The sequence below is a fragment of the Ailuropoda melanoleuca genome, chromosome 12 (genome assembly GCF_002007445.2).
Source record: "Ailuropoda melanoleuca isolate Jingjing chromosome 12, ASM200744v2, whole genome shotgun sequence".
NCBI classification, from domain to species: domain Eukaryota; kingdom Metazoa; phylum Chordata; class Mammalia; order Carnivora; family Ursidae; genus Ailuropoda; species Ailuropoda melanoleuca.
In genome coordinates, this window is record NC_048229.1 from 7,492,927 (window position 1) to 7,514,628 (window position 21,702).

Genomic DNA, 21,702 nt, shown 5'->3' on the forward strand with positions numbered 1-21,702 from the left:
AGTGTCAAGGGTGTTCTTTTTATGTGACTTGTCTTGTAATGAAAACCCATCTACTTTGTGCTCTAGTGAAGACAGTTTTCTGAATACACAGACTGTGTGTTAATCTTTCCTAGCCCCCAACGATTATTGTATTTTATTAGCCAATGAACAGTCTCTAGCAGATCCAAATCCAACACAATGGAATCCAGGTTTCTTTGGCAAAAGAAATACGATACTTTCTATTCCAAAAAATACCTACATGTGAGTGATACTCAGAATCCTATTTTACAGTTGAGTAAAAGCTCAGTCTAATTNAAGTAAAAGCTCAGTCTCATTAGTGTTTGATAAAACACTCTGGAAATGTTGATTTTTCTTGTTATTATGCCCGTCTGTCATAAGAGATTTGGTAATAATTGGTGGCTAAGAGGGAGCCAAAGTANGAGTAAAAGCTCAGTCTAATTAGTGTTTGATAAAACACTCTGGAAATGTTGCTTTTTTCTTGTTATTATGCCCGTCTGTCATAAGAGATTTGGTAATAATTGGTGGCTAAGAGGGAGCCAAAGTATAGAGGCAAGGACTCGTCAGACTCCGCAAACATCAGCCTGATAATAACATTCTGAATTTCTGTTGTCTGGATACAGATAACAATAACCTCTAAATTCATGTAAGCAAACCACAAAGCCTTCTCTTGGGATGTTCCTAGGTCTTTTCTATCCTTAAATGTGGTCCCTGACAACTGTGCATCTGAGTAGTTTGATAACTCTCAAGTGTTAGGTGTGTGTGATGTGAGCCGTGCTGAGATATGTGAGGTGTGTGGTATGCCCTGTGGGTTAGCTCAACCAAGAGGATGTGTTTGTGGAGGGTGCCATCTTGTCTCTTCAGTTGCTTCCCCTTTTCTGGTTTTATCAATTCTGTCAGGAAATTAAATGGGAAGTGGGGTGATAAACTGCAGTCATTTTCTTTGAGTCAGCTGAGGGTAAATGTTGCCTCTTTCCTGCCCTGAGAATTATCCAGAAGGCTCATCCCCTGTTCCTTGCAATTAATCTCTTTATTAGGGTGGGACCCATTGGCCTCAGCCTTCTGTTTGGCCCAAATCTGCCATTTGGCTCTGGCTTTGGTCTCAGCCTCTGGAAACCCAAGTAGTCACATGACTACTTCAGCATCATTTCTGGCCTCTCTGAACTTGTACGCCATCATGAATGTGGGATTGCGTAAGTAACCATTGTCTCCAGTCAGAGTATCAATGTCAGCAGTATGAATGAGGCTTATTATTGCAATGTTGTTAATACATTAATATTCACTTTTGAATGTAGGTGAGCATTCTAGTTGTAACTGGAATGAAAAAAGTCTCCTTAGGTTCTTTATATGTTGAAATTTTATCGGTAGTTTAAATACACATTTAGATTTATAACTAAAGTGAAATAATGATTGAAACGATTTTGTTTTCCAAAATAATAACTAAGAACTCTCAAATAATTTAATTAAAAAAATGATGGACAGACTTTTAGAGATTTTTGGTGACTAGGTAATAATTTGAATGAGAATAAAGGCCTAGGGGTGCCTGGGTGGCTCAGTTGGTTGAGTCCGATTCTTGATTTCAGCTCAGGTCATGATCTCAGGGTTGTGGAATCAAGGCCTGTGTCGGGCTGCAAACTCAGTGGGCATCCTGCTTGAGATTCTCTCCCCCTTCCTCTGCCCCTCCACCACCTCTCTTTCTGTCTCTAAAATACATAAATGTAATTTTTAAAAAAGAGAATAAAGGCCTAAAGATATTAGAAATTTAAAATATGAGTGAAGAAAATCTGTAACTTACTCTTAAAGATATTCAGAAAATATCTTCAAGCAGTATGCAGAGCTTTAGTTTATGGGATCATTTCCCTGAAATTACATCATCATCATCAACCCAGTTTTCAAGTACAGAAGTTGAGGAGGACATGTCTTTACCATGATGATATAATATCTAAAAGGAAGGAAAATTTGATAATCTGATGGCAACATCATGGTCAACAGTGCCCTATTCTGGCAAAGCAGCCAAAAGTATCTTAGCTCTACCTTTGAACCATTTAAAGTGAACATCTAATCAATATCCAGATGTTCAGTGGACCAATCACAGGGACAGTCCTAAGAAATTGACGTTCATATATTACAAAAATCAAACTTCAAAATTGATTAGTAAAATATAATAATAAAATGGAAATAAACCTTTGGAAAATCTTCAGATTTATTCTTGTACTTAATGGCAGTGATATTGGGCTGTGGTTATTGATTTTAACACTCAGCCATGTGGCCAAATGTGTTTTTGATGTGTATGGTATGTATGTGTATTCACATAACATAAAATCAACTTTTTTTTTAAAAAAAGATTTTATTTATTTATTTGACAGAGAGAGACACAGCGAGGGAGGGAACACCAGCAGGGGGAGTGGGAGAGGGAGGGAGCCTGATGTGGGGCTCGATCCCAGGACCCTGGGATCATGACCTGAGCCGAAGGCAGATGCTTAAGGGCTGAGCCACCCAGGCACCCCTAAAATTAACTTTTTTGAAAGATTTATTGATTTTAGAGAGAAAGAGCATGAGTGTCCGGGGAAGGGGCAGACAGAGAGGGAGGGAGAGTCTTAAGCAGACTTCATGCTGAGCATGGAGCCTGACACCAGGCTTGATCTCACAACCTGAGATGACGACCTGAGCTGAAACCAAAAGTTGGATGCTTAACCGACTGCCACCCAGGCTCCCCTAAAATTAACTATTTTAAAGTGAACAATTCAGTGGCATTTAATACACACATAATGTTGTGCATCCCCTACCTTTATCTAGGTCCAGATCACTTGTACCCCCAAAAAGGAAACCCCACACCCATTAAGTAGTAGTTCCCCATTTTCCCCTCCCTCCCAGCTCCTGGCAATTGCCAATTTGTTCTCTGTCTCTATGGATTCACTTAGTCTGCATATTTAATGTAAATGGAGTCCTACAACTGTGACGTTTTATGTCTGGCTTCTTTCATTTGGCATCATGTTTTTGAGGTTCAGCCACACAATAGCATGCATTAATATTTCAGTCCTTTTTATGGCTGAATAATATTCTGTTGTATGGATATATCATATTTGTTGATCTACTCATCAGGCGATGGACATTGGGGTTGCTTTCACCTGTTGGCTAGTATGAATAGTGCTGCAATGAACACCTACGTACAAGTATTAGTCTCAGTCCCTGTTTTTGATTTTGCGGTATACACCTGGGAGGGGAATTGCTGGGTCATATGGTAATTCTATGTTTAGCTTCTTGTGGGACCACCAAACTGACTTCCCCCCTTTTATTCTTCATATCCAGGATGTGTGCGCAGTTATGGCCTGCTGAGCCAGAAATTCATAGTTTCTTTGAGTGGCTCCCAAAATGACCAAGGTGTGGTAACACTGTGTCACTGGCATGATCAGATCCCAGAGACCTTTGCCAGGATTCCTTTGCAGTTGTCCTTGTACCTGGGCAAATCTGCTGAGGACAACCCAAAACATTTGTGTTGGGAAGAACTTACCTGACCTCAGCTGTCCTGGCTGAGTGGGGACATTTATCTGTGCATTCATCAGATACTCAGCATGTGGTGTTTATCTGGAACCAAACAGGCAAAAATCTCTGCCTGAAGAAGCTTACCTTCCAGTGTCAAGAGACAGGCAACATACAATAAAAATAGTAAGTAGGGACAGTCAGAGAAAGCCAAGCAAATTTATTAGCCTGTGGTTGTTTATAATTGTCTTAATATTTTTTAAAAATTCTGTTGTGACTGTCATTATGTTCTACTTTTTCTGTAGTTTGTTTGCTTCTTTTTCTTAGACATACATCTCTGACAAGACTTCTGTCTTTTTACTTTTTTACAGAACCAGGTTTTAGTTTTGTTAGTTGTCTCAGTTGTTTGGTATTTCATTGATTTCTGCCCTAATAGTTATTATTTCCTTCTTGTTTCTTTCAGTTGATTCTGCTGCTCCTTTTCCAGTGTTTCAGGTTGAATGCTTGGCTCCTGTCTTTTTTAACCTTCCTTGTTTCCTGATAAATGTTATAAAGCTATACGTTTCCCTTTAAAGTAGTGCTTTTGCTGTGTCCCACCAGTTTGGACATGTGCCGTTTTCATTATCACTCAGTTTTACACATTTCCAAAAGTCATTTAGCAATATGTTATTTGGTTTCCATATACTTTTAAAATCCATCTTTAAAAAAATGAATTTCTCTTTTCATTGAAATGTAGTTGGAGGGCCTAGTCTGTATCATACTGATTGTTGAAGCAATTCATGTCTGCTTTTGTACATGCTCCATGTGCACCTTAAAAGAATGTGCATTCAGGGCTGGGTGTTGAATTCTCTTTATATTTGTTAGCTCAGGGGAGCCCTCTCTAAGGAAGTACATTTGAGCTGAGATCTGAATGTCAAGAAGGAGCCAACTCTCTGAAAATCTGGGAAGAAAGGATCCCAGGCAGAGGAGATAGCAAGTGTAAAAGCCCTGAGGTATGAACAATCTTGGTATGTCTCAGGAGCAGAAAGAGAGCAGTATGAATGGAATGTAGTGGCAAGGAAGAGAGTAAAGTGAGCTAGGATCCTGAAAGGAAGTCAGGGGCCAGATCAAGTAGGGCCTCAGAGGCCATGGTATGGACTTTTATTTTATTTTGTTTTATTTTAATTTTTTAAAAGATTTATTTATTTGAGAGAGAAAGAGCACACATGGGGGGCGGTGAGGGAAAGGGGCAAAGTGAGAGAGAATCCTAAGCAGACTCCTTGCTGAGTGTGGAGCCCAGTATGGGGCTTGATCTCATGACCCTGAGTTCATGACCTGAGCCAAAACCAAGAGTTGGATGCTCAATCAACTGAGCCACCCAGATGCCCCATGGACTTTTGATTTTAACTAACACAGTACATTCATTGACCACTCACCAGGTGCTGTGCTAAGCACTTTATATAAGCTGAATGTCAAGTACAAATTGCTTTCATTTTATTTATTTTTTATTTTTTAAAAATATTTTATTTATTTGTCAGAGAGAGAGCACAAGCAGGGGGAGAGGCAGGCTACCTGCTGAGCAAAGAACCCGATGTGGGACTTGATCTCAGGACCCTGAGATCATGACCTGAGCTGAAGGCAGACACTTAGCCGACTGAGCCACCCAGGCATCCCTGATCTCATTTTATACAATGGAGGAATCATTTTGATATTAAAAGTACCTTAATGTTCATATTTAGCACTGTCCTTTCCTTTTGTAAATAAGAAAACTGAGATGAAGTCTTGAGGGTTCTCACAGCTTGTTGGTTTGCAGCCCAGTCTCTGGACATCCCCGTCCCTTTGATAGATAAGCTCCTAAAAATGAGGACTCCATTTTTATATAATTTCATTGAAATGTTATTGAAAGGAATCTTACCTTGTTAGGAACCCCTCTGTAAAACAAAAATCACTTTCACCCATACATACTGTGTGCTCATTTTGGACATCTAGATTTTTATTGATTGGATTTATTTCAAGTAAGTGTCCCACAGGGACTTCTTCCTCTCCTAAAACATTCTGCTCCCTCTAATTTTACCACTCTGCTTCTGGCTGACATTTGGATGTGTTTCTGTGAGGCAGCAGATTCACCGCCCTTTATTCTCCCGGGGACCACCTTCATTTCCAGGATGACCTACCCCAGTCCTTTTTTGATGAGGCCTCGGGGGCACATTCAAAAGCATCCACGTCGCAGAGATACTCAGTAATTACCTGCTGGCACGGCCTGGCTGCATGCAGGTTTTTCCACCTCACCCTCCTTCGAGGCCAAGCCGCTTTGCTCTCCTGGTGACACAGGAGCAAATGTGGATGTACCCTGAGCAAGCAACGCCGAATCCAGGTGCCGTGCCAGGCAGTCCTCACCCTGACTGGCCACTGTGCACATTCGATGCCTGCCGGCCTGTGAGCCTGACTCAGCACAGGGGTTGGCAAGCGCCGTTGTGAACCTTGTCCTGCAGTGCTTTATCTGAAGTTGAAGGCAGAGCTATTCCCATCAGAAAAGTAGACATTTTTTTTTCCTGATGGTGGATGGCAAAGTCAATGCCTCAGGCAAGGTCAGTGCTTGAATTCCACCCTACGAAAGCCAAAGGTGAGATTTATATCCATCCACCAACCACCAGTTTATCTCTTCTTCCTTGCAAATCCTTGCAAATGCTGTTCTTCTGGCTTGTTGGCCCTGCTGGGGATCTCCACTGGAGTATTTTCTTACAAGACACATATTATATGCTTTTGGAGGGTATGAGGAAATCTGAACAGCAAGCTGGCCTCAGCCTTCATTTGAGATTCAGACGAAAAGAATGTCTAGATGCTGCAAAGAATGTATTTTTAATGCTATAAAGAAATATCCACAAAATATAAAAATCGCACAGTTGCCTATGCATTATTTTTTGTTTTTGGCAATTTAAAAAATTGTGGCAAATATACATAAATTTTATNCAGCCTTCATTTGAGATTCAGACGAAAAGAATGTCTAGATGCTGCAAAGAAAGTATGTATTTTTAATGCTATAAAGAAATATCCACAAAATATAAAAATTGCACAGTTGCCTATGCATTATTTTTTGTTTTTGGCAATTTAAAAAATTGTGGCAAATATACATAAATTTTATTGTAACCATTTTTAGTTGTACGTTTCAGTGGCATTAAGTATATTTACACTGTTGGGCAACCTTCATCACCATCCAACTCTAGAACTTTTTCATCATCTCACATAGAAGCTCTATACCCATTAAACACTTTCTATTTTCCTCTTCTGCTAGTGTCTGGTAACCTTTATTCTGGCTTCTGTCTCTATGGATTTGCCCATTCTGGATATTTCGTATAAATGGAATGACACAGTATGTGGCTTTTTATGTCTGACTTATTTCACTTAGCATCATGTTTTCAAGGTTCATCCATGTAGAATGTATCAGAACTTCATCCCATTTTATGGCCAAAGAATATCCCATTGTATAGATATATACCATTTTGTTTATCCACTCATCTATTAGTGGACACTGGGTTGTTACCATCTTTTGGCAATTGTCAGTGGACATTTGTGTATAGGTATCTATTTGAGTCCCTGCTTTCAGTTCTTTTGGGTATATACCTGAAAGTGGAATAACTGGATCATATGGAAATTTCGTATTTAAGTATTCGAGGAACTGTCAAGCCCACGCATTATGTTTTATATTCAAAATATATTTGTCACAATTGAAAAGAAAGAAGGGAGGGGCTCCTGGGTGGCTCGGTCGGTTAACCGTCTGCCTTCAACTCAGTTCATGATCCTGGGGTGCTGGGATCGAGCCCCACGTCAGGTTCTTTGCTTAGCAGGATGTCTGCTTCTCCCTTTGACCCTCCCCCCTGCTCATGCTCTCTCTCTCTCAAATAAATAAATAAAATCTTAAAAAAAATAAAAAGAAGGGAGGTGTTTCTGGTAGTGCTGTCATAACGAAGCACCATAGACAGGGTGGTTTAAGCAAGAGAAATCCGTTTCCTCACAATTCTGGAGGCTGAAAGTCCGAGATCTAGGTGTCAGCTTCTCTCCTTGTCTCCTTCTCTCCTTGTCTGCTTCCATATCTTCACCAGTGTTCTAATCTCCTCTTCTTAGAAGGACGCCAGTCAGTTTGGATTAGAGCTCATTTTACCTTAATTACCTCATTGAAGACTACATCCCCAAATCCAGTCATGTTCTGAGATAAGGGGGGTTAGGACTTCAACATATGGATCAGTGAGGAAGGCAAAATTCAGCCCCTAACAGTGGGGAGAGAGGCAGCCATAGGCCAACTCTTCATTGACTTCCCCAAACAAACCATGGTAGAGGAAATAATCTTGATTTTTGGATTTCAGGAAATGCCACCGACCTTTTCCGATATCTCTCAATTGATTTGTCATTTTCCATGGCATATTCCAATGAGGAATGAGGCGGCCCTTCTTTGTCTTCTTCTTTTTTATATATATTTTAAGATTTTTATTTATTAGGGACACCTAGGTGGCTCCATTGGTTAAGCATCTGCCTTTGGCTCAGTTCATGATCCCAGGGTCCTGGGATCAAGTCCCACATTGGGCTCCTTGCTCAGAAGGGAGCCTGCTTCTCCCTCTGCCCGCCGCTCCCCCTACTTGTACTCGCTCTCTCTCTTTGACAAATAAATAAATAAATATCTTTACAAAAAGATATTTATTATTTGAGAGAGAAAGAAAAAACGTGTGTTGAGTGTTGGGGGGAAGGGCATAGGGAGAGAGAATCTCCGGCACACTCCCCACACTGAGCACAAAGCCTGATGTGGGGCTCCATCTCACAACCCTGAGATCAGGACCTGAGCCAAGACCAAGAGTCAGACACTTAACCAGCTGAGCCACCCAGGTGCCCCTTCTTTGTTTTCTTAAATGTACATTCAGGATTAAAGGTTTTTAACAAATACTATCTTTGCTGGAAAAAAAAAAAAAAGAGAGCTCTAAATAAAGGCTCTCATTCTCCTTAAGGAAAAATGTCATGCAGATGTGTTCTGTCTTGAACATCTCTCAATATCATTTGCTCTCCTTCTTTGGCATCATTTTAAGTTGCTGCATGCAGCTCTGTTATGTGAATGTGCTGTAATTTATTTTACCAGCCCTCTTTTGTTGGAGCTAAAGGAATTTGATAAAATTCTTTCTCGGATTCTTTCTTTTCTTCCTGTCACCACCACCAAATTAGTAGTCCAGGAATCCCTCCTCTAGATCCCAGCCGACTTCTTAAGTAATCTCCCTCCCAGGGTTTCCCCCCAGCCAACATCCTCATGGCTGCCTGAAGGATGTTCTTTTTTTTTTTAAGATTTTATTTATTTGTCAGAGAGAGAGAGAATGTGCGCAAGCAGGGGGAACTGCAGTTGGAGGAAGAAGCAGGCTCCCTGCTGAGCAAGGAGCCTGACGTTGGACTCGATCCCATGACCTGGGATCATGATGTGAGCCAAAGGTAGACATTTAACCGACTGAGCCACTGAGGTATCCCTGCACAAAGGATGTTCTTAAGTCACTGTTTTCTTTGTGCCTCCTGTCAGCCCAAGAATGGCTCCATCTTGACTTTGCAATTGGTCCAAACACTTCCGCCTTTTTTTTTTTTCCCAAGATTTTCTGTACATCAGTTTCTTTTCATCTTCATCTACTTTCTTCCCATTCTGGGGAGCCAGCCAGGTCTGCCAGTAATTTGAGCACACACCATCCTCTTTTCTTTCTGGGCCTGGCTTGTGCTGCTGTTGCTCTCAAGAGTGCCTCTTCTCTTCCCACCAGACGATGTTTCTGGCCTCTTCATCTAGGGAGGGTCAGCTTGTGTCTCGAGAGCTTCATAAAACCCCCTGTGGTTACTCTCACCTCTATCGATTTTGCCTTTCTTTGCGCTTTTGGTTCAATGAGATGGGCCCACACAGTTCATGAAGCAGTAAGAAAACAAGGCTTTGTCCCTCCCTGGATAGACTTAGAAGACAAGGACTGTGTTGTAAATGTCCCTGTCACACTGGCCATCTGACAGTTCTTGGAGCACGCTCACTTTTTTTTTTCTGACTTCAGTGTTTGCACTTGCTGTCCCTCCATTCCTCCCAACTCGTCACAGCCAGCTTCTTCCTGACATTCAGGTCTAGCTTAAATGTCACTTCCTCAGAGAGGCCATCCTTGACCCCTATCAGAAGTAACTCCATTGTTTCTGTCATGGCATGCTGCTTGTTTTTCTTACACCCTTTACCCCAAGCTGTTCTCATCTCATCTCTTTATACATTACTCGCCCACTTTCCCCACTGCACCTAACTTCCTGGAGAGCCTGGCTTGTTTACCTATTTATCCCCAGCACCTGCATAGTGCCAGGATGCTTAGTAAATGTTTGCTGAGTGCATTAATGAGATTGGATGGAACGGGGATGGAGAAGGGGGACAGGGGATGTTTAGACTGTCACTTGGATTTCTGGTTTGGGAGATTGAGCTGGTGGTGCTACTACTAACTGAGCTTGGGATTTCTGGAGGAGCACCTGTGGGTGAGGTGGAGAGAGCAGAGGTAGGGATTTCTCCTTTGTACTCATTTGACTTACCTCTGAACTATTTAGGTGGAATATTTAGAGGTGGTTAAATATATGAGCCTGCAGTTTAGGAGTGATGCTAAGGCACCATCCAAATAACGGTAATAGCTAGCATAGTTAGACATATGGTTAGAACTTTAAAAAATAATAATAGCTAACAGTTTTTAAGATTTATTTATTTTAGAGAGAGCACAAGTGGGAGGGGCAGAGAGAGAGAATCTTTTTTTTTTTTAAATTTTAAAAAGATTTTATTTGTGAGGGAGAGAGAACACACACAAGCAGGGGGGAGGGGCAGAGAGGGAACCAGACTCCCCACTGAGCAGGGAGCCTGATGTGGGCTTGATCCCAGGACCCTGAGATCAGGGCCTGCACCGAAGGCAGGTGCTTAACCTACTGAGCCACCCAGGTGCCCCGAGGGAGAATCTTAAGCAGACTCTGAGCTGAGCCTGCAGCCTGACACGGGGCTCAATCTCATGACCCTGAGATCATGACCTGAGCCAAAATCAAGAGTCAGACACTTAACCAACTGTACCACCCAGGCACCCCCAATAGCTACCATTTATTGAGTGCTTACTCTGTTAACAGGCAGTGAGCAAAGTACTCTACATACATTTACCCTTACAAAATTTAAGACTTAAAACAACCCTTGGACACAAAGATGCAACTGAGGATTCTAAGCATTAGATCAGCTGCCTGAGGCCACTTAGCTAATTACTGACTCAGGATTTGACTCTAGGTGGTCAGTTTCCAGAGGCTCTTTCCCACTGCACCACCATGCTGGAATAGGCACGTAGTGGATCCAAAACCAAGATGAGTCCTTTGCCTTTGAGGAGCTTGTTTTTTGCTTGGGGAAATAAAATATAACTCGTAATTTACTATACTCAACAGGCTTACATCAAACACTCATCCAAGCCTGTCAAGTATGGCAATTATTTGGCTCAAATGGCCAGTCAGTGTTGGGTACCTCCTCCACTGATTCCAGAAGACTCAGTCTCATGTGACCTTGACAATTAAGAGGAGCTAAGGATGTTAGGAATGCAAAATCCTCTCCATGGATCATCATTTTTTTGGGAAACATAATTTATAACCTGACTGGAAAAGAGGAAACTGAAAGGTCACAGTAAAAGCCAAAGAAGATTGTGATGTCTAGATTTCTTCAAAAGAGAGCAGGAGTGCGTCAGGGGGCACTTGGGATTCCCAGAATGGTGACTGCAGGGATTAGAATATGTGTTAAGAAATATACAAGCAGCAGGAAGTGAAACCACATCCAGTCTACCCGTTGGCTAATTTGAATAAAAGGGGGTAGTGATCCCAGTTTCTCATGGGCTCTAGGAGGCAGGGCTTTGTGCAGACAATAACTGCAGAAGCCAGGCCAAGCCTCTAATTTTTCAGGGTGGCTGGTTGGCCTGGAATTAGGGGTCCTTTAATCACCTCCTCTTTACGCAATTGGTGAGGGAAAGATTCCCACCCTAAGGTCATGGAGATGGCCAAATGCATGACACCCAACACTAGACAAGTGAAATTGGCAGCAGTTTATTAGTCACATAATCATAGATTTGGGGGGGTTGCATTTGGGAACAGAGTGAGCAACCAGAGGCGGTGGGATTTTGGCTCAGGTGGGAGGCAGGTGTGCTTTGCAGTATCAAAACGGTGAGGTGCCCTGTGGTTCCCACAGGAGGACATGATTGACTTTTGGATAATTCCATGGATGGTAGAGAACTTAAACCCATTACTCAGGGGTCAGTAGTAAGTGTCTCTGCTCCATTTGCTAAAGAAGGTACTTGCCTAGGCAACCTTTTCCGTGGGAGTAGGTTGGGGAGAGAAACTTGCAGTTAAGCCATTCTAGACCCTCCTGATTTCATCATATGTCACGCCGGCATGCACAATTAGACCTCGATTTCAGGCCGTACACTACAGGGTGAGATACATCAGCAGCTCTGCTGACTGCCTTTTGTCTCTAGATTTGGCACATTCCTCCGCCTGACCTGGTGAGACCAAAAAGTGGTCTCCCCACCAGCTTGGGATAGGAAATACTCTAAAAACCAGGGCACGCTAAAGCTTTTCCTCCTTTTTTTCCTGGGGCTGATCTTTCTGTGACTTCCCAGGTTGAAGAGGAGGAGAGAAAAGAGAATCAATTCATTTCACGGCATATTTGGGGCAAACATTTCAGGGAGTAGGGAAAGACTGAAGTAAAAATTAAAACTATCTACCACCACCTTTTGTTCATTCTCCATGCAGCGATCAGAATGATCTTTTAAAAACCAAATATAATCTTACTAGGCTGCTATTTAAAATACTTAAGACTTAAAATAAAGACAAAACTCCTTGCCATGGCCTGCAAGGCTCTATGCAGTCCAGCTGCTGCCTGCCTGTCCAGTCTTATCTCATGCTTGACTTCCCCCTTACTATATATAGAATAGGCATCCAGATCACCTCTAAGTCCCGTAAACCTGCTATGCATTTTCTGCCCCAGGGCCTTCACACATGCTAGTCTTTCTGCCTAGAATGCTCTTTCCTACCCTCTTCACCTAGTTATTTAGTACTTACCCTTCGGGTTTTAGCTAAAGGGCTGCACCCTCAAGGAGGACCTCTCTGATCTCCCCAAAATGGTCAAATTCCCTTATTTTAGGCTCTCAGAACATCATTTTTCTTCTTCATCATGATCCTCTTCACAAGACACAAATTTACATTTGAATTATTTAATGATCATCTCCTCACATCTCCATGACAGCAGCAACCTTATCATCATTGGTCTCTAGTGAGTGCCTAAAAGAAAATTCGTTTTCCTATTCTGTACTTGTAATACTTCTGGCACCAAATGTTTGTGGAGATTTCCCACACCAACTAGTTCTCCAACTCTCCAGACACCAACTGAGCGTCCTACAATCAATTATGTTATTAACTACTGAAGTTAGCATAGACCCCATCGGTTGAGGCTTCAATCCCACAAGATCGTCCCCCACTTCAGATGTCAGTCACAAGTCCTAGGCTTTCCCCTGTACTTCAGACCAACTGGCTGTAAATTGGGGGTTCCCCTAATCCCCTTCTCAGGTTCAGTCATTTGTTGTAATGGTTCATAGAACTCAGGGAAACCTTGGTTTGTATTTACTGGTTTATTATAAAGGATGTAATGATACAGATGAACAACCAGATGAAGAAAGGGCAAAGTCCAGAAGGGTCCTGAGCACAGAAACTTCTGTCCCTGTACAGTTGGGGGGTGCCACTCTCCCACCATGTAGATGTGTTCATCAATTCAGAAGCTCTCCAAATCTCATAATTTAGACATTTTTTATGGAAGCTTCATCACATGGGTACAATCAATTGTTAAACTCAGTTTCCAATCCCTCTCCACTCTGGAGGATGAGAATGGGGCTCCAAGTTCTAAGCTTCTGATCATGGCTTGGTCTTTCTGGCAGCCAGCCCCCATCCTGAAGTTAGGAGCCCACCAAGAGTTGTCTTGTTGGAACACAAAACACTCTTATCACCCAGCAGATTCTAAGGGATTTAGGAGCTCTGTGTCAGGAATTGGGAGCAGAGACCAAATATGTGTCTTATTATGTCATAGTTCCTCAATGAATATATGTTGAATGAAAGTGTCAATGAATGAACTGTGATTTGGGGATCTTCTGAGAAAAGGAAGTAAAAGGAACACTTCAGTAATAATAAATTATACATTATTTTTTATATTCAAAACATATTATCAAAATATATTATCTAGTTAAGACATGTACATTGCCAAACTAGAATTAGAAGTGTTTAAAAACTGATGCCCTCTGAAGAGAGAAATACAAGTTCATTACCAATTCTCCATGAAACCAGCTAGTATTACAAGAAAGCAGATCTGTAATACATAGACATGAAGTAATGAATACTGGGAAATTACTGTATAGAATAATGGATTTAAGTACAAGAAAACAGGTCCTACAAAGTGTGATTCTCCTTGGGATGCCTTTGCTGATGACATTATTTTATGCAGTAGACTAAAAACAAGATACAAATATGGTGCATGTTATTGTAGGAAGTGTCAGACATTTTACACGTTGACATAACACATCACCCTCTCACCTAAAGCATCGGTGGGGAAGGTGAAGGAGGATAGTAGGTGGATCCAGTGACTAATTGTCATTCCAAATTCTGACTCCATTTGGGGCCTCTAGAGGTTATAGAAACACACTAGGGATAAGGCACCAAAAAATAAAATAAAGGTATAAAGTTTTAGAGGTTTATCAGAATGGAAATTTGTAGCTCATACATAGAATTCTAGGAATAAAAATTTAAATTCTGAAGAAGTCATATATAATCCACTTTTCAAATAATTATCTTACATATAAGAAGTCATATATAATCTATCTCTGAAATGTAGTAAAAATGAGAGTTCAGTCTGGCCTAATTTATTCCTGAGTTTAAAGCCAGATAAAATCCTGGGTCAAAAAAAGAGGTGTTTTGCTCATATTTACTTTACATGAATACAGTAGAAAGCATCTAGTTTTCAAAAAGTATCAAAATGGCACATTTTAGAATATGTATTAAGAAAACTTATAGATCCTTCATCAGTTACAGTGTTGAAAAGTGGTCTTTATTTATTCTTTTTTTTTTTAAGATTTCATTTATTTATTTGACAGAGAGACAGCCAGCCAGGTAGGGAACACAAGCAGGGGGAGTGGGAGAGGAAGAAGCAGGCTCCCAGGGGAGGAGCCTGATGTGGGGCTCGATCCCATAACGCCAGGATCACCCCCTGAGCCGAAGGCAGACGCTTAACGACTGCGCTACCCAGGCACCCCTCTATTTATTCTTTAAAAGAGTTGTTTAGAAATAATCAGTTCTAGTACCAAAACCATGAAAAGGGAATCCAAAGGAGGACCCTAAAACCTCTGACTATCCATTTTCATATTCTCAGTGGTGATGTACAGAAATGGTCANCGCTACCCAGGCGCCCCTCTATTTATTCTTTAAAAGAGTTGTTTAGAAATAATCAGTTCTAGTACCAAAACCATGAAAAGGGCATCCAAAGGAGGACCCTAAAACCTCTGACTATCCATTTTCATATTCTCAGTGGTGATGTACAGAAATGGTCAAGATTTGGGTGTGAGCTGCTTTTTAAGTAGCATCCAGACCGCGCCCATTCTAACTGGCTGCAAAGTACAGGATGTTAAAAGCATAAAGGTGGCCTTTTCCAGTTTTAACAGCAGTAGCTACTTCCAGTCATAGTAATAGGATGTGGGTTAGACTGTTCTGGGTAGTTCAGCAGTGAGATTGGATGAATTCCAGGGCTGGTCTGATGGGTTACCTGATTTGGTCTGTAGCCCTGACAGGACTGCCAAACAGAGACCTAAGCCCTGGTGGGGCTTCAGGGGAGGTCCATGCTCCCTAAGAACCCTAGAATCACGGAAAGTGTGGGCTGAGTCTGTGTTCCAGTGAGTCAGGCTTGCTCTCTGTCCCAGTCATCTGTTGCTGCGTAACAAACGACCGAAAATTTAGTGGCTTAAAACAATAGTTTTGTTCTGTGGGTGCCCTGGGAGGCATCTAATGCAGTGGCAGTCCGATGTTAGCAAGGTGTGGAATCATCTGAAGGTTTCTGTCCCGTGTCCAGTGACTACGTGTGGATGGCTTGGAAGCAGGGAACTGGTCAGGCATCTCTGTTCTCCATGTGGTTTCTGGAGCTTCCTCACAGTAGGGTGGTCTGAGGAGAGTCAGACTTTTGTTTGGGGGCTAGCTTCCTTTACAGCAGACGTGGGGCAGCATGGGAAGTGAATGCTTCCAGCCTCAAGACCAAGACCCCGAAGCCAACACAGAGTCACTTCCACTATTGAATAAAGCAGTCAGAGCTGCCCACATGCAAGGGGAGGAGACATAACCCTTAGGGCCTGAGGGTCAAGTCCCAAAGAATTTGTGGCCACCATTAATCCTCCACACTCTCCTGCCAGCACCCAAAGGGTTTGTTCATAGTTGTACCTTATCCCAGTCTGGCCTCATAAGGAGCTGTTTCTCATTCAGTAGCTCTTTGTGCATTAACACCAAAGTTCATATACACTCTCTCAATTTGTCCTCCTGACCTCTCTGTGGGGTAGCAGGTTGGGTAGGAAGGCAACTGAAGCACAAAGTTAAAAGCCTAGGATCATACAACACTCTAGGGACAGAACTGAGGCACAGATCTGAATCTCTCGACTCTCAGTCCATGCGGAGGGATTCTGGTTTATTTGTTTGTTCAGTCTGCTCTCTGACATATCTAGAGCTGCAGGAGCGGAAAACACATTTCCCTTTGGTTGAACATTTGGCCGCAGATCTTTGCAGGTCAAGCTCAGGGTGCAAACAAAGGAAACATTAACACACCTGCTCAGCCCTGTAAGGACTCTGGAAGCCGGTGTACTGGCCTTCACTCTTGGGAAACTCTCTCCGGATTCTCCAGCGGCAGCAGCTGGGCAGGATGGCAAAGTCGGCGAGGTCCGGGGAGCCGAAGCGCCAGGTGGTGTAGCACCTGTAGGCACAGTGCCGCAGACGGCTGCTGGAGTTTCCATCCAGCACCAGCAAGGGCTCCTGGTAGAGCAGGAGGAACTGCAGGACCTGTCGGGACAAGACGAGCTTCCTGAAGGGCTCTGAGGTAGTGATGCAGGCACCAGCCTTTTTCCGACAGCACAGCTCTTCCAGGCATCTGTGGCTCTCGGGTAGTTGGGACGGGAGGCAGTGTCCACACTGGCACCAGTCTGGGCTGTTGCTGGATCTAGGAGTCACTTCTTCACTGAACAGCTGCATCTCCTCTGGTTGTCCAGGGATAGGGGTTGGGTCACAGAGAGACAGGGACAGCCTGGACAAGTCTGTGAAGTCCACTGAGGGCCTCTGAAAAAGTCAAGTTTCCAAACCCATCAGCAGTGACAACCCCTAGGGTTCTAGGTGCTTTAATTTTGTTATTAACTTATAAAATTACACTTAATATCACATTAATACCAGTAGCTATCATATATTTATGTATCAAGACTATACCAGTGTTTTATAAACTTGCCCCATTTAGTCTTTGAAGAACTTCATGAGATATGTGTCCTTCTCTCCATTTTACAGATTTGGAAAGTGAAATTCAGACAAGCCATGCCTCAAGGCAGGTATTACCCGTTCAGGGAGACCTTCTTGCCCTAACCCCCCGATCTAGGTAGTTCCTCCCCCACCCAAGGTCACTGTCTTAGCACATCATGAAATTCCGTGTTCTTCATAGTACTTATCACTATCTGAAATGATCCTACTCATTGGTATGTTCTCTTGATGGTTCTTCTTCCACACGAAAGCAGGGGGCCCTGTCTGCTTTGTTACTGCTGTATCCCCAATGCCTAGGACAGTACCCAGCACACAGTAGACAGTAAATATTTGTTGACTTTGCTCTACTGTCTCCTTTTCCACCAGCCTCCCTCCTCTAGCAAATCCATTTGTTATCCTCCAAGAGAAGTTGCCATATTTGACATCATTTATATCTGGTCTTTGTAACATATACCTTCATTCACTGTTTAATGAGTCAGTACATTGAAATTAAATAGTTCCTATGCATGAGCACTTACGGCAGCACTATTTATAATAGCCAAAGGGCAGAAACAACCGAAATATTAACCAACAGATGAATGTATAAAAATGTTAGGTCCAAAACCTATACTTTCAGGGATCATTTCTATAGTTTGTTAAAAATATGTCCATACAGTGGAGTATTATTCAGCCAAAAAAAGGAACAGTGTATTGACATATGCTACAACATAGATGAAACTTGAAGCCATTATGAAAAGTGAAAGAAGCCATTCACAAAAAGGCAAATACTGTATGATTTCATTTATATGAAATATCCAAAATAGGCAAATCCATGCTGACAGAAAGCAGATTAATGATTGCCAGGGGCACCTGGTGTCTCAGCAGTCAAGCGTCTGCCTTTGGCTCAGGTCATGATCTCAGTGTCCTGGGATTGAGCCCCGAGTCAGGCTCCCTGCTCAGTGGGGAGTCTGCTTCTCCCTCTCCCTCTGCCTCTCCCCACTTATTCTCTCACTCTCTCTCTCTCAATAAAAAAAAAAAATTCCAGGGACTAGGGGGAAGTGGGTATGAGGAGTGGCTGCTGAATGGGTACAGGGTTTCCTTTTGGGTTGATGAAAAAGTTCTGGAACTAGATAGTGTAGTGGTTGCAGAGCATTGTGGGTAAACTTTTGAATTTTGAATTTTAAATGTCACTGAACTGTACACTTTACAGTGGTTAAAATGGTAAATTTTATGTGTACTCTCCCTCCCCACCCCTGAGTTCATGTTATATCCAAACCCAGTAAGGACATTACAAGAATGGAAAAATTTTGGCCAGTCTCTCTTAATAAGAGACATAAAAATCTTAAATATTAGTGAGTCAAATCCAGCAATAAATACAAAGAATAATATGTTACCTTCAAATTGATTTTATTGCAGGAATGCAAGGTTGGCTTAATATTTGAAAATAAATGTCTGTAATTCACCACATAACAGAAAAAAGAAAATTCATTGATCATTTTTTAAAAAGCAGATAAAAACATTATTTTAAAATTCAGTATTAATTTATAATAAAGATTCTTAGCAAACTAGGAACAGAGGGGGCTGTTCTTAATCCCGTAAAGCATTCTTTAAAACCCTACAGCAAATACTATAGTGAAATACAAAAAGCTTTCTTCCTGAGATAGGGAATGAGACAAAAAGATGTTTGCTATTACCACTTCTAATCAGCAGTGTACCAGAGGTCCTAGCAGGTGTAATGGACAGCAGGAGCTGGAAGAGGCAAAGAAGGATCCTCCTTTAGGGCCTTCAGAAGCCCTACCAACACCTTGATTTCAGACTGCCAGCCTCCAGAATAGTGAGAGAATGAATTGCTGTTGTTTTCAGCTCCTTAGTTTTGATGATTTATTATGGCAGCTGTAGAAATAATACAGTTAGTAAAGATGTCCGGCAATCAGGGCCGCTGAGGAGAGCAGGAATTAAAACACCCCCTTTAGAGAATGGTTTGATAGTATCCTATGCCAGCTTCTGACCCAGCAGGTCCACTTGTAGGCACCATATGTTTACCATGGCAGCATTTCTGCATGAGCTCCAAACTGGACACTACCCAAATGTCCATCAACAATAGAAGGGATAAATAAAGTGGATGTTCATAAAATGGAAATTATACAACAATAAGAATGAACTCTTGCTATATGCAGTGTCATGGATGACTCGCAAAAACAATATTGAGTGAAAGAAGTCAGACACTCCATAGAGTATATACTGAGTATATACAGGATTCCAATTTTATAAAACCCTGGAAGAATTAAAACTAACCTTTGGGTACAGAATAATGATGACGTTTAAGGTAAGGTAGTGATTGGGTGGAGGGGTGAAAAGGGCTTCAGCTAATAATATTCATTACATGTACTTTGTTAAAATTCAGTTGTGATTTACACAAATTTATAGCTGTATTTTTATTTATTTATTTTAAAGATTTTATTTATCCATTTGAGAGAGACAAAGAGAGCGCACGAGTGGGCTGAGGAGCAGAAAGAGAGGGAGAAGCAGACTCCCCACTGAGCAGGGAGCCTGATGTGGGACTCCATCCCAGGACCCTGGGATCATGACCTGAGCCAAAGGCAGACGCTTAACCAACTGAGCCACCCAGGCGCCCTGCTGTATTTTTATTTGATAGTAACATTTCTTTAAAAAAAAAAAAAGACTAAATGTTTTAACTTACTTGGACTTTTTCACCTTTGACATTTTGCAGACTTTTCCCAAGTAGCTGCTGGTCCACCATCCTAATGTGGGTTTCATCCACAAAGGACACGTATTTTAATGTCTAGGAAAAAAGGGTTAAAATTTTATCCATTTTTGTACAGAATTATCAACAATCACATACCTGAACATATCTAAAGGCAAGTGTTATTCCTATTTACCAAATGACAAACTGTTAGAAGCTGACCAAAAACGCTTGCTAGCCAAGAATGAATAATTTCTGAGTCCAAAGGTAAATCAGCAGTGGTGGAACCCTATGCACCTTAAGATGTGGACTCAGAGTCTCCACAGCTTACTGCCTGATGATTTTAGGTCTCTCACGTGCTATGTAAAAGTCCTTTGTTGTGTTCCCTCAGTGTCAGTTTAGATTGAATATCTCCTGAAAATGTTACTGTTGCAACTTAATTATTTATATTTTTGTTGGCTTTCATCCTGTCTGGGGCCATGAAATGGTAATTATTTTTAGTTGCAAAAATGAACTTTCATTTCAAATTGTGTGATACATGTACAACGGCCAGTGAATCGTGCATTCAGCTGCTGGGAAAGGACAGTAACGTTGTTATGAGGGAAAGACAAAGAAACCCTCTTTGTTTTTCTAAGTACTGGAGATTTCTCCTTGTTTAGGGGAAATAATGGAATCAAGTGTAGGGGACCTGCTTAGAAGAAACCAAATTAAACAAATCAAAACAACACAGATGAGGGGCGCCTGGGTGGCACAGCGGTTGGGCGTCTGCCTTCGGCTCAGGGCGTGATCCCGGCGTTGTGGGATCGAGCCCCACATCAGGCTCCTCCGCTGGGAGCCTGCTTCTTCCTCTCCCACTCCCCCTGCTTGTGTTCCCTCTCTCGCTGGCTGTCTCTATCTCTGTCAAATAAATAAATAAAATCTTAAAAAAAAAAAAACAATACAGATGAGCTCAAATTCCATTTGACTAGTCCCCCATCTTAGGCTCCTTTGCAGAAGGAATCACTGTTGTCACTTTTATGTGTGTCCAGTACCTTTTTGTATACATGTATTAGCCTCCCTACACACATTCATCCATGTGTATAATAATTGTAGAAACTATATAGAACATATATAAAATATATAGAATATATGCATGTTTTTGTATGTATATATAGGTACACATATAATATACATGTACAAAATACATGGGATGAGTTCTTATGTGTAGTTGTCTTTTAACCTATGTATCATACCATATATATTGTTCTATAGTTTGTTTTTTTTCCTTTCAACAACATGTTTTGGATATTTGCTCATGCCAGTACCTGTAACATAGTGGTTATGAAGATGAATTCTGAAACCAGCCTGCCTGAGTTGGAATTCCAGCTCCCCAACCTACTAGCTGTATGACTTCGGGCAAATTATTTAACCCTCCTGCGCTTCAATTTCCTCATCTTTAAAAAGATGGCAGTAGCACCTGTTTATAGGGTTGTTGTGAAGATTCAATGAATTAATATATATAAAGCACTTTGAAGTGCTATATAAATGTTTGTTCTTACTATTATCCATGTATTGTTTTAAACCGGTGCTTGGCGTTCCTTGCTATGGACTGGTCATAGTTTCTTTCACCATCTACCTGTTGGATGTTTGGGTGGTTGCTCTTTCTTGAGGGTAGTTATGGAGAAGTGGGAATGCCAGGCTATGAAGTATGTCCCACCTAAATGTTATTAGATACTGCCAAATTGTTCTCCAAAGTCACTATACTGTTTTTTTTTGGCTGTACCAATTTAATAAATCTGACAAAATTGACAAGTCCTAGAACATAAACATTTATTCTCCCTCTATCTTGCCTCTTCATTTCTGTTTCTATTCTTCCCTAAGACCAAAGGATTCATCTGAGAGATGGTGGATCAGGGTAGAGTCCAGAGACTTATCCGCCATGGGAGTACACCTGTGATTTGGGCCTTATTTTTGCATGTCTCTCAGTGATCTGATGACTGCCTGGGTAT

General features: G+C 41.7%; 1 protein-coding gene across 6 annotated transcripts in view; it reads right to left on the minus strand.

Annotated features, from left to right (window-relative positions):
- Positions 1–5,024: 5,024 nt before the first annotated feature.
- P2RX7 (purinergic receptor P2X 7) overlaps positions 5,025–21,702 on the minus strand; it is a 46,811-nt gene continuing 30,133 nt past the window's right edge. For 2 of the 6 annotated variants that reach the window (XM_034672422.1, XM_034672423.1), the window contains exons 11-13: positions 19,712–19,813; positions 16,339–16,842; positions 5,027–6,298 (exon numbers count right to left, since the gene is read on the minus strand). In XM_034672422.1, the coding sequence (XP_034528313.1) occupies positions 6,275–6,298; positions 16,339–16,842; positions 19,712–19,813 (630 nt within the window). In that variant the 3' untranslated portion in view covers positions 5,027–6,274. Of the gene's footprint in view, positions 6,299–6,430; positions 6,468–16,338; positions 16,843–18,004; positions 18,904–19,711; positions 19,814–21,702 lie in introns of those variants that run through there. The other 4 variants (XM_034672424.1, XM_034672421.1, XM_002913118.4 and 1 more) reach the window with 4 other exon arrangements.